The following is a 13,380-nucleotide window of genomic DNA, read 5'->3' as shown; positions in this document are numbered from 1 at the left end:
GACTTATTTTAGGGATGAACAATTCTACTGTACCTATGATCAGACTAAGTGTTTAACATTCCTATTTTTTTTTGTCTCTATGAATAGAAGGAAAAAGTAATCCATTAAAATATTAACAGTAGATATCTTTCCAAGATGGGATCGTGAGTTTTTTTACTTTTCCTTACCTCTTCTACAATAAATATATTTTGAAACCAAGAAAAGACAAAAAAAAAAAAAAAATGGGGTTAAGCTTATACATTTTAAGGATCACACACTGAGTACTAAGGAACTTATTAGACTTTATTCTGATTGTGAATGAGAATTATTGAAGGATTTTAAGCACTGGATTGACATGACAAATCTTTTAAGCAACCTGGGTACTATAGCTTGGACACTGCTTCAAGCACATGACTGGATAATATAAATATGCAAATATATACTTCCTCTACATTATTTTGGACAGATTTGGATCCTGAGTTGAAGATATAAGTAATCACACTTTGAAGTAAAATAAAACATTCTAACAATAGAGCTATCTGAAATGGGAGATCTATAAAATCATGAGTTCCCCACTGCTAGATGACTATCAGGAGTATTGCTGTTGTTGGGTGCTGTGGAGTCAGTTCTGACTCATAGCGACCCTATGTATAGGAAGGAAACATTGCTCAGCCCTGTGCCAGCCTCACAATAGTAGGTATGTTTGAGCCCATAGTTGCTGTCGCTGTGTCAACCTATCTCACCAAAGGTCTTCCTCTTCTTCACTGAACCTCTATTTCACCAAGCAGGCTGTCCTTCTCCAGAGATTGGTCCCTCCTGACAACATGTTCCAAAGTGAGACAAAGTCTTACCATCCTTGCTTCTAAGAAGTATTCTGTCTCTACTTCTTCCAAGACAGATGTATTCATTCTTTTGCCAGTCCATAGTATATTCAATATTCTTTGCCAACATCATAATTCAAAGGTATCAGTTCTTTTTTTTTTTTTTTTTTGGTATATTAAAAAAAGGCAACACAAAATACCATGGCTTGGGTCAGGTGTACCTTAGTCCTCAAAGCGATATTTTTGCTTTTAAGATTTTAAAGAGGTCTTTTGCAGATTTGCCCAATGTATCATTTAATTTCTCGACTGCTGCTTCCATGGGTGTTGATTGTTGACCCAAGTAAAATGTGAGTTTGAGTCAAAGGCAGTGTGGCATACTCGGTTTGGAGTCATAGACCTGGCTCTGATTCCCAGACGCAATATTTAGTAGCTCTCACTTACTCAAGCATGTCATTTAATCTCTGAAGGTTAGACAAATACCTACCTTGCAGAGTTAGCGTTATTAACACTAATACAAGAATCTGTATTAACACTAATACAAGAAGATGCTCAAACCTAAGAGTCTTGTTCTTATTTACTCACTCCTATTCTAAGGTCCAACGATTCTGTGACTAAAAGATAAATAACATAAAAATCATTACATCTAGAAAACTAGTCTTTCCTTATCTGTATACTGACTGGTAATACCTGGCAACATAGCCCATTCCTCCCCCAAATCAAGATCAGCACTGCTGCTCTGCCCAGGCCAGGCAAACAAAGAAAACACAAGAGCAGAACCAGGAAAACAGGTGGGCAATACAGAATGAAGAAGATCTGGGCCCAAAAAGAAATTAATACTGCTGCCTTTATTCAGGTAAGGAGATTTTAACAAAAGGAGAATATACCACAAACGTTAAGGTTTCTAGTTATAAGGCTATATTCCTCATTCACCGGCAATTAAACCTGCTCAAAATTGGAAATATAATTGGTGCTTAATACATGTTGATTGATATGTAAGCATTTACCTCCTAACCTAAAGCTTTTTATAAATAGGCTAAGCTGGAAATAAGGATACTACTGTAAAAGTTGGCCAGGTCATGTTTGTATACTTTGTTCCTGAATTAAGAAGTGTATATAACTCCACTAATTACGTGAGCCCAGAAAAGTATTATAAAATCGGAGAACTTGCCAGGATTGTCCCATGCCTCTCCCATCCATTCATCCGTACTGTCATGAATTATGTCCCCACAAAAAATGTGTGTATCAATTTGGCTGGGCCATGATTCCCAGTATTGTCTGGTTGTCCTCCATTTTGTGATTGTAATTTTATGTTCAAGAGAATTAGTGTGGGATTTTAACACCCTTACTGAGGTCACCTCCCTGATCCAAAGTAAAGAGAGTTTCCCTGGGTTGTGGCCTGCACCACCTTTTATCTTGCCAAAGATAAAAGGAAAAGGAGGCAAGCAGAGAGTTGGGAACCTCAGACCACCAAGAAAGTAGTGCAGGGAGCAGAGCGTGTCCTTTGGACCTGAGGTGCCTGTGCAGAGAAGCTCCTAGACCAAGGGAAGATTGATGACATGGACCTGCTCCAGAGTCGACAGAGAAAGCCTTCCACTGGAGATGATGCCCTGATTTTGGACTTGTAGCCTACTAGACCGTGACAGAATAAATTCCTCTTTGTTAAAGCCACCCACTTGTGGTATTCCTATCACAGCAGCACTACATGACTAAGACACCTACTTTCATGCATTAGGGAAGAAAGAATCCATTCATTTACAAAAAAGACATTCATTGCTTACAAAGAGAAAAACAAGGTATAAGCTGGTCAGGCATAAGGAACACTAGAATATATATCCCCATAAAGGCAAAGACTTTTGTCTGTATTGTTCACTCTTGTCTCACAATACTGGGTACATAGTAGTTGCTCAATAAATACTTCCTGAATGAACGAATGCAGTACTCTTAGACAAAATAATTCTGGGCAACCTAAATCATTTTCAATGTTGCCGTTATTCTTAAGGAAGGCCTTGGGACAGTTGGACACAAACTGAAAGAATGGAAAAAAATAACCCATGCAAATAGTAACCAAAAGAGAGCAGGGGTGGTCATACTGGTATCAGACAAAACAGATTTTAAGTCAAAATCTTGTTATAAAAGACAAAGAAGGATAATGATAAGAGAGTCGATACATCAAAAACATACAGCAATATAAACGTATGCACCTAACATTAGCGCCCCAAAAACATGCGAAGCAAATGCTGACCGAACTTAAAGGAGTAATAGACAACTTCACAATAACATTTCAGAACTTCAATATACCACTTTAAATACCGAATTTGAACAACAGTATAAACCAGTTAAGGTCTTAGAAGAGTTCTATTATTTTATAAAACATTTTTCCCAACTACTCTTATGGAAGGATACCTCAAAAAGAAAAGATGATTTCTTTTACATTATAAAACTCATTATACTGCCCTAATGGAACGAAAATTAGACAACCGTAGAAAAAATGTTCTATGAAACATTGTTTCAATATAATTTTATTAGCAGTCATTACATTAAAATTCACATTTACAGGACTGTTTTAGGAAATTCTAAAGCATATGTAATTAGATTTTAACCGTAAGATAGAACCTGTTCTCATTATAGCACAGCCCTTAAAAAGTACAGAATACTGAGGATTAGGTGCAGTTCTCTCAAGAACTAAACTCTGCGTGCACAGTGTCACTTAAAGCAAAGTTCCACAGAAGTATGACATACTTCTATGGATGTGAATTTCAATGGCAAACATCATTGGCTTCCAAACAACTCATACTAAAGGGATCTCCAATCGAAACACAAGCACAGTGGCTTGCATCCAATATAGAGCTATGATAATTCTATAAATAGACCCTGAATCCTTAAGTAATTGTAATATGATTTTATGCTGTGACACTAGTACAAAACACACCAACTCTACTGCATAGATTGTGACACATTATGACAACAGGACACTAAGGAAAGCCTTTTTCTGTATCAGAAAATGCTGAGTTTTCCAGTGTAGTACGGGCTGGTCATTGCTGGTCTAGTGAGAGTCTACGTCCTCCAGCTTGAGCAGTATTGTAGGATTCACAAATCTTACATTTCATGCCTAATATATGGAACTGGACTGTGGATCGTCCATTGCAATCATTGCAGAGAATCTGAAAAGTGAAGAGATTAATTGAAATTAGATATATAGATCTTATATACACTAGGTGGCACTGTCTGCTCAAAACAATCCCTTGAAAATCACACTGAATGTGTCAAAACATACAAATACAAGCCTGAACATTTCCATAAGTAGAAACACCTTTTATTTTTTCACTGAAAATTCTAAGAGGCCATTAAGGTAGCTTTGAATTTAGAAAATGAAAACGTAGGTTTCGGCAAAGGAGACTTACTTTAAAATAGTTCTGAATAACGTAAACAGTACTAGCAAGAAAATTATCCTTAGGCATCATCAGATCAATACCTAATGCTTACAATTCAAAATAACATACATAATTTCTATTATTTTTCATTGACACTTTGAAATGTACCTTTCTCAACTTTTAAAACTGAGATTTGTATACAGTTATTACAATGTTTTTGCTTATTCTTTAGGTTTAATATACTAAATTACTAATCTATGACTCAGGAGTGAATTAAGGTCCAAAAATAATAGTTCCTAAAATTTAGTAAAGAGAGGCTATTGGCTCAGCCCTAAAATACAATACCATTTAGGAATTAATCTGTTCTAAGATCCTGAAAAATAAGAGGTTTTAACCTAAAAATAGATCAACACATTACTGTGAGAGAAAAGTATTAGCTTTAGAATAGTAAGGAAACCCTGGTGGCGTAGTGGCTAAGTGCCATGGCTGCTAACTGAAGGGTCGGCGGTTCGAATCCGCCAGACGCTCTTTGGAAACTCTGGGGGACAGTTCTACTCTGTCTATAGGGTTGCTATGAGTTGGAATCGACTCAACGGCACTGGGTTTGGTAGTTTTTGGTTAGAATAGTAAAACCGTAATAAGCAGAAAATTTCTAAATGTGCTCCAAAGTATAATTTGGAAAAAAAAAGTCTTTTAAAATATGATCTACATGCAGAAACTAAATGAGTGGTTGCCTAGGGCTGGGGTGGTGTAGGGGAAATGGGGAGTGAATGCTCATGGATATGGGGTTTCTTTTTGGGCTGACAATGTTCTAAAATTGATTGTGGTCATGTTTGTACAAAACTATGAATGTACGTAAAAACCACAGAATTGCACACACTAAATACAGGAATTTCATGGTATGTAAATATATGTTAATAGAACTGTTATAAAAAAAATTATCTACACGAAACACAGCACACTTTAGCCTCTCGTAAAACATCACATGATTATCAGTATTCCAAAAGCAATCTTTCTTTGTCCTTACTTACAATTCAATTATCCACATGAGTTATGAAATGTTCCAGTTTAGATAAAACAAAAAATAATTTTTATTTGGCTTTGATATATAGTTCTTAAGGAGTCCTGGTGGCATAACAGTAAGTGCTCAGCAGTTCAAACCCACCCAGCAGCTCCATGGGAGAAAGACCTGGTTATGCTCCCATAAAGATTCCAACCAAACCAAACCCACTGCCATCAAGTCGATTCTGACTCACAGCGACCCTATAGGATAGAATAGAACTTTACCTTGGGGTTTCCTAGGCTATAAATCTTTATGGAAACAGACTGCTACACCTTTCTCCCACAGAGCGAGCAGGTAGGTTCAAACTGCTGGCCTTTCAGTTAGCAGGAGAGTGCTTAACCACTGCACCACCAGGGCTCCTCCGTAAAGATTACAGCTTAGGAAACACTATGGGGCAGTTCTACTCCGTCACATGGGGTCACTATGAGTTGTAATCAACTCAATGGCACCTAACGACATCATGTGGCTTTTATCCTTGCATGCAGAAGTACTATGTGCAAAAATATTCAAATTACACTGAGGTTGTTCAGAAAATTCACAGTATGTCCAAAATTGTTAAAGCACCAGAAAGCTATCTAGCTTTCCAATTCTGATCTATAATGCAATGTTATGCTGAGAATAGACAGCAGCACCTCTTAAGTAATGGAAAAAAGAACAAAAGGCACAGAAATACTTTTTGTACTTTAGGTTGCAGGCTGTTGTTGTTTTTGTTGTTGCGTGCCATTGAGTTGATTCTGACTCATAGAGACCCTATAGGACAGAGTAGAACTGCCCCACAGTGTTCCCAGGGATGTAATCTTTACAAAAGCATATCGTCAGGTCTTTTCTCCCACAGAGCAACTGGTGAGTTCAAACCTTGGGCCTTTCAGTTAGCAGCTGAGTGCTTAACCACTGCACCAGCAGGGCTCCTTAGGTTACAGGCTAATAAAGACCAAATAAGGTCTAAGTTATAATAAAAAGGGTAATAAATACTAAAAACCAAAATGTAATCTTCTTTAAAAATCAATAACCATATTCTTCCTGAAATAAAGTTTAAAATTAAAATAAGACATCAGACCAGTGATCCACCTCTATCAGTTACATTACTGACTCTGGCAAGTATGTGTAAACCGTTCAGGAGAAAGTTGTTGCCTGCCACCTAGTGTTGGGAAGAACTATACAAAACTACCAGGATTTTTTTTCCAGTCAGAGCTCAAAGCAACTGAACTTTAAAGATTATTTTGTCCTCCCCGTTAATCATCACACTGACATCTGTGTCAAAGCACTGGTTTTTAGACAAAATTTGGGCAAAAGGGCAAAAATGTACAAGAACATTGACAAGAAACCTGAGAACTTTTAAATATCGGTTCTACTCACATCCACAGTCATGTTCTGATACTCTGATGGCATAGGAGTCTGTGCTACCTCATCATCCAGCTGTCTCCAGTACCTCGTCATGTCTAAAGCCGAGTGCATACATAATGGGCATCTGTAGCCTCTAGAAGAGATTGAAAAGTTATTTTCCAAACATTAACTGCTATCAACTCAGGGATATAAGGAAATGCAAACTACCTGGCATATAAACCACCCAAGGCAGGGCATTATTGTATATTCCAAAACAGTCTATTAGGAACTTGGAAACCTTTACAATGTAAAGGTTTTAAATAAAATCCTGTATCTTATGGTATATTTTAAACCAATTCCTTTTTCCTTAGTTCTCTAAAATGGAGAGGAATTAATTCACTTTCTTTGTAGAATATAGTTACATGTATTTTTTTTTTAAAGCTGCTTCTTAGCTACACAACTTCAATTTCTTAATACATTCATGCAAAAGACTGCATTCCCTAAAAATTATTCAGGTGATAGTTCTCCCTTCTAAAAATTCTGAAAAAGTTCCTCTCTTTTCTGGCTCTTAAACTAAAATTTCTACTCATCAATTTGCAGAACCAATTTACATTTACAGAGTCTCCACTTTTCTAACTATTCGAATTTTAACATTCTTCTCCCACAGTAAATTACTAGCTTTAGACAATCTCTTTACTAGTTTTCTTTGCAGGTCATGATACTGGGCCAGTATGATGTCTTAAAAGAATTTTGAGCAACATTCCTCACCAGTATTACAATACTATGACTGTCTTTGAAAGTGGCTATACTCCCTGGTAAGTACAGCCAGAAAACAAGAGGTTCCTGTCTCAAACTGAGAGATGAAATAAGGCGTAACAGATGCATGGGGACACAGGTGTAGTTACGTCCCCCAAGACGCTTTGCCCAGTTTCATACTACCCATCTACCCTTCCCGTCTCAATATTAAGTATCTGTCATGCCCAACGCAGTATTAAGTAACATCTCCCCAACCCACAAAAAGGCATTTTAAAATTATAATTTTTTAAAAATCCCACCAAGCACTCACTCTTTCAACATTTCTTCATAGCATGTTCTGAAAGAAAATACAACATCATTTTAGTAGAGCAAAAACTATCTTCACCATCTTCAAACATCACTGAGGAAAAAAAAAAAGTATTTACCTGTGTAAAAGATGTCCACATGGCAAGACATGAGCAACAACACGAGATGTGTGAATATCCTATAAAGGAAATAAATGTTAGTGCTCATATAAAAGCTATATAAATATCCAAATATTTTAAATTCAAGAGGGAAGACTTTCAAAGCAAAAACCAACGAAGTTTCAAAGCAAAAACCAACAAACTTAAAAACAAAGTTGGTTTTTAAGCTTACCTCCAGACATATTGGACAATTCTGCCGGGAGACATTTTCAATACACTGTTTAAAAGAGAAATTCACATAACCAAAAGCTTAATAAGCAAGTGAAGATGTCAGATGTAACAACAGTATTAACAATAAAAGCTAACAATAAAGGAAACACTAATACCAGCTCACTAAAAATAGTAACATTAATACATGCTTCCAACATGTCAGACAGATAAGAAAATTTTAATAATTACTCTTTTAATTCTCATAACAACCATTTCAAGCTTGGCACATTATCTGAAACAATGAAAATGCTCAATAAATTTTAAGTATTGAAATTAATTATTTCCATTTTACAGATGAGGAAACTGACTCAAGACACTTACTCAAGATCCAGAGGTAATAAGGTTTGGAATCTTTCAATCTTACATGTGTTTTACTCCAAAGCCACTGCCCAAAATTAGTAGGCCAAACTACTTAATAATACAATAATAAAGACAGTAAATATAGATTAAGATTTACTACATACCATATGATAGCCCATTAACCTGAATTTAGCTCAATTCTCAGAACCCTAAATGAAATAGGTACAATTACTATCCTATTTTATAAATGAGGTATTTTGGGGCCAAGAGAAGCTAAATAACTTATAAAATTATACACTAATAAGAGATGGAGCTAAATTTGAGCTCCAAGAGATAGACTCAAGTCCAAGTTCTGAATGAGACCTGGTGTCTGATTAGCTATGGGGAGGTAAGGGGCAGCAAAGTGTCATGAATGACTTCCAGGTTTTTAATGTAAGCACATGAGTAGATGGCAGGACCATTCATAAAAAAAATTAAAAGATAAACAACTGGGAAAAGAGAAAAATATATATAGTTTTTTAAAGACAACAGAACACAATGGAGGAAAAACCTTCAAAGTAATAAGTTTAAAAATCTGGATTGTAACCCCATCTGTGCCACTTACTAACCCTTAACATCTTGGGCAAGCTGTTATTTCTTCAACCTTGTTTTCCTTATTTATAAAACAAAATTAATGCATACTTTGTTGATTCTAAGGGACACTTTCCACGCACACATTTTAACATCTCTGGAATCACAATGCATCTGATAATCAATGGCATATTCAAGATGATAAAAGGCAATGTTGTGGTAAGGTCAAAATGCGTTGGTTTTGTGTGTGCGTGCGTGCACGTGCTTTGGTAACCATAAAGAACCACAGAAACGTAATCTCTAAGAAGCTATTGGCTCAGGGCTATTTCCGTTAGCGTATCTTGCTATCATCCCAAACTCAAGTTTATAAAACCAAACTCAATCTTTTATCTCCAACAAATTCACAATCTATTAATCAAATACCTTAAGTCAGGGCTAAAAACCTTGGGAGTCATTGTTAGTCAGCCAATTCTTCTTCCATAATACCTTGCTACCATATCCTTTATATTCATTACTCATATCAATCAATTTCCCTCACAACTACCATATTTTCATACAAACCTTCCATGTTTATTTGCCAACCGCTCCCTCCCCATGCAAGGTATTTTAGTAAGCATGCTTTTGTAATTTCTTTATACAGCAATATATTAAAAAAAAAAAAATTGGCATAGCAGCACCTAAAAAAATACCTCATGGGGGGAGGAAGCAGTTAGCAAACATCTAAAGCATACATTATTTGTGTAAAAATACTGTATACTACTTAGGCCAGTTACTACCTAATATCTATATTTCTGCAATAGCTTATCTCCTATTGAGCCTGCTTTAGTGCTAAGCAAATGATTTCAAATGCTTCTCTTTCCAATCAACATTTGTGTTTCTACGTCTCTCTCTCAACACCCACACTCAATACTACTACTTATACTATTCTCTCTTCCCAAATATTTTCACTTCAGTCTGACTAACCCCCACTGGTCTCTCCGTTCTCTAAATTTCTATAGTAGGTAAAATCAGTACTACATAGTTGATATTTTATTCTTTTTTTTTTAATGAAAAAGGATTGTAAAGGACCTGGGATATTCATACAGTTCCTACGCTTAGGTTTAAAATGTGTCTTAATTATAAAAGGAAATATAAAGTACTTTAAATCTTCTTAGAATGTTGTGCTAACTGGCTACACTGCTCAGTACTTCTTCTGTACTATGTATTTTTAAAGTTATTCTTAAAAGCAGTACCAACAATAAGAATCCATAAACCAACTTAGAAGTTGCCAACATTATGCTAGTAACTGATGTAAGTATTCTTCCATGATAGTGAAGGAATAGTCATAGATCAGACATCCTGAGGCATAAATTTTAGAATATCTGATGGCAGTAGGTTTTTTTTTTTAATACTACCTTTAAAAAAGGTGACATAGTTGTACTTGTTAATATTTGAAAATTAGCATGCTTCCAAAACATTTTAAGATTTAAGCTGGTTTTCAAAAACACTGTAATACTTTAAAAATAATACAAACTGAATAAAATACCTTGTGTTTTCCTTGGAGATTCATAGCTAGGCATAAGTTACATTTCAAACAGTGGAAAAAATCTTCCTTTGGACCAATCCTAACAAAACATATGAAAGCCAAAAGATTAATTATTTTTTGCTACAGTGGTAATTTGTTCATTATATAATACATAAATTTAGTCTCACTGCAAAAAAAATTCAAAACACACATAAGAATATGGGGTAAATTCCCAACTCCTCAACATTCCTCTCCAAATATAACCACTGTAAACAGAATGGTATCTACCCAAGTCCTTTTTCCTAAAAAATTGCCTATATGTGTTGTGTGCTGTGTGCACACACAAACACACACAAATTTTGGGTTTTGTTTTGTTTTTGACATAAATCAATTCCTTCCACTTATGTAACTTATTTTATACTTAACAGTGTATTCTGAAGATTATTCTGTCTGTCCATATAGAACCACTTCATTCTTCTTAACAGTTGCATAGAATAACTTGTTATGGATGTATCATAATTTTATACCACATGCTGATTACTTTTTAGAAGACTATCAAGAAGGTGCAACTACAAAAATACTAATCTTTTAATAAAAATATAAGAATTCATACAAATGACAATTTCCTTAAAAATTATTATGGAAGGGTGAAGAGTTTACAACAATGCTGCCCTTAAACATTTCCCAACTTGGCTTCTGATATTTTTACTGTTTAAAAACAAGAATCATTATTTGATGGTCATATGACACTTCTGACTAAACATGGTATCTGATCTTCATTTGCCATTACAAGAAAGTCATTCCCCTACTTTATCCAATTCTACGGAATGCCTTTCCTCTATACCTGAAAGTTTATGGGACACCATGCCTACCCTCCAAGGAAAAATTAGTTAGCTCAACTTCTTGTTAAATACTTAAGACATACTGTTTCAGCAGAAGGGGTCACTATAGACCCCAAAAGAAACTATCTTGGCTTATCCTGTCCCTACTACCAAGAAACAGTTAAAAGGATTTCTGGGACTCTACTGCTATTGCAAACTTAAAAACCTAACTTTTCTTTGCTGGCTCAACCTCTTTACCATTATCTAGGGTTCAAAGCCTGACCCCTTCTAGCTTTCCAAAGATGGCCAAAAAACCATCGCTCAACTAAAAGAAGCATTAATTAACACTCCTGCCCTAGAGTTTCCTTATTACAACTTGGACTTTTTGCTTTTTTGTCCACAAGACTTCTGGAAATGCTCTAGGAGTCCTCAATCGAACATACAGAGAACAACAATCTTAGTTATTATAGCATTCAGTTAGACCCTTTTGGTAAGGGCCACTCCCTTGCCTTAGAGTAGTCACTGACTAGTTGAGACCACAGCAGGTATAGTTTCAGGGAATTTTCTCAACGTTTTTGTTCCTCATGCAAGTCAGCCATTCTAAACTCAACATTAACTCAACACCTTTCAGCCAGTAGACTGACTTCTTATGAAGTTCTCCTTTTGGCTGCTTCTAATATTCGATTACATACTGTAATCTCTCTGAATTCAGCTACGTTGTTACCTCTACCTACTGATAACAACCAGCTACCCCATCATTGCTTAAACCTTACTGAACAGCTTTTGTCTCCTAGGCAAGATTTACAAGAAACGTCGTTATCAAATCCTGATTTAGGTCTATTTGTGGATGGGTCATGTTTAAAGCCTGAATCTACCAGCTCTGATTACCAGGGGGGATATGCCTTGACCATCTCCACCGAGGTCCTTAAAAGTGGTGCCTTTTGAGTCACTTTAGCTTAACAAGCTGAACAATCACACTTGCAAGGGATGGCAAATTGGCTTCTGAATGGTCAGTAAGCATTTTTACAGACTCAAGGTATGGATTTGGAGTAGTTCATGATTTGTGTATATTATGGAAACAGAGAGGGCGCTTGATCTTGTCTGGAACTCAAATTAAAAATGGCCCCTTAGTAGCAGAACTCTTAGAAGCCCTTTGGCTCCTCTCTGAGATCACTGTAATTAAAATTCAGGCCTACCAACCCAAAGGGTTGAAACTTATTGGTGGGAAGATTTTTCCACTGCTGTAGATCATGTTCTTTCTCATAGTTTTAAGGATCACACTCCTTCTTTCATCATGTCAACAGTCCTCACAAACTTTTAACAGTCGGGCATGGTCCCTCACATTGGGGTACTATTTTAGATGATGAAAGCACCATTCAATTTGTTTGCAGAAAACTTCTCTAGACTTATTTGAACATCAAAAATCAGCCCCACCAAATGAGATTGAAAAAATGGAAAAAGGATAGATGTTCCCAGTACTCCACCTCTGGGATATGGATGGGTCCTAATGAAAACTTAGTTCTCCCTAAATCTTTACAAATCCCTGTGCTGGAAACATTACATGTGAATACCCATTTGGGAAGAGATAAAATGACAGGAATTAAATTAAAAAATGCTGGTGAAGGTACTTTTATGAAACTGTCAAACAAGTGGCTTCCCAATGTCCAACTTGCTCTCAATGTAATTCAGGCAAAAGCTCCTCCCAGGAGAGTCCCTCAGTCTTCAGAACAAATGCTTGAATGGCAGATCGATGCTATCCAACTTCTACCCTCAAATGGTTACAAATTTGTATTAGTAATTATTTGTAGATTTCCTCATCTGGTAGCTTTCCTGGGTCATCAAGCCAATGCCACCATTTGTGCACAAGAAACTCTTAGAAATTATCACCCCCACTTGGGGAGTCCCAAGGATCCTCTGTAGTAACCGAGGCACCCATTTTACTGGTCAAATAATTAAGGATGTATGCACAATTTTCTCTATTTTTCAAAGACTTTGTTGTCCTTACAATCCCCAATCTTCTGGTCTAGTTGAAAGAATTAATTGTATAACAAAAACTCAACTAGAAAAACTTTCTAAATTATTACAGTTGCCCTGGACTAAAATGTTACCATTGGTCCTTTTAAATTTAAAAACTACTCCACTTGGACTTCACAAAGTGATTCCTCAGGAGATTATTACTGAATGGACCATGATCTTCC

The 13,380-nt window shown here is 36.1% G+C and overlaps 1 protein-coding gene across 1 annotated transcript in view; it reads right to left on the bottom strand.

Moving 5' to 3' along the window:
- Nucleotides 1-3,311: 3,311 nt before the first annotated feature.
- The window catches only part of RCHY1 (ring finger and CHY zinc finger domain containing 1), a 27,843-nt gene continuing 17,774 nt past the window's right edge, over nucleotides 3,312-13,380 (bottom strand). The window contains exons 4-9 of the mRNA XM_049885989.1: nucleotides 10,383-10,461; nucleotides 7,950-7,994; nucleotides 7,739-7,797; nucleotides 7,624-7,650; nucleotides 6,591-6,711; nucleotides 3,312-3,961 (exon numbers count right to left, since the gene is read on the bottom strand). Of these exons, the coding sequence (XP_049741946.1) occupies nucleotides 3,833-3,961; nucleotides 6,591-6,711; nucleotides 7,624-7,650; nucleotides 7,739-7,797; nucleotides 7,950-7,994; nucleotides 10,383-10,461 (460 nt within the window). The 3' untranslated portion in view covers nucleotides 3,312-3,832. The remainder of the gene's footprint in view (nucleotides 3,962-6,590; nucleotides 6,712-7,623; nucleotides 7,651-7,738; nucleotides 7,798-7,949; nucleotides 7,995-10,382; nucleotides 10,462-13,380) is intronic.

The sequence above is a fragment of the Elephas maximus genome, chromosome 5, assembly GCF_024166365.1.
Source record: "Elephas maximus indicus isolate mEleMax1 chromosome 5, mEleMax1 primary haplotype, whole genome shotgun sequence".
NCBI lineage: Eukaryota > Metazoa > Chordata > Mammalia > Proboscidea > Elephantidae > Elephas > Elephas maximus.
The sequence above is the reverse complement of the archived record's forward strand: the minus strand, read 5'-3'. Positions and strand labels throughout refer to the sequence as shown.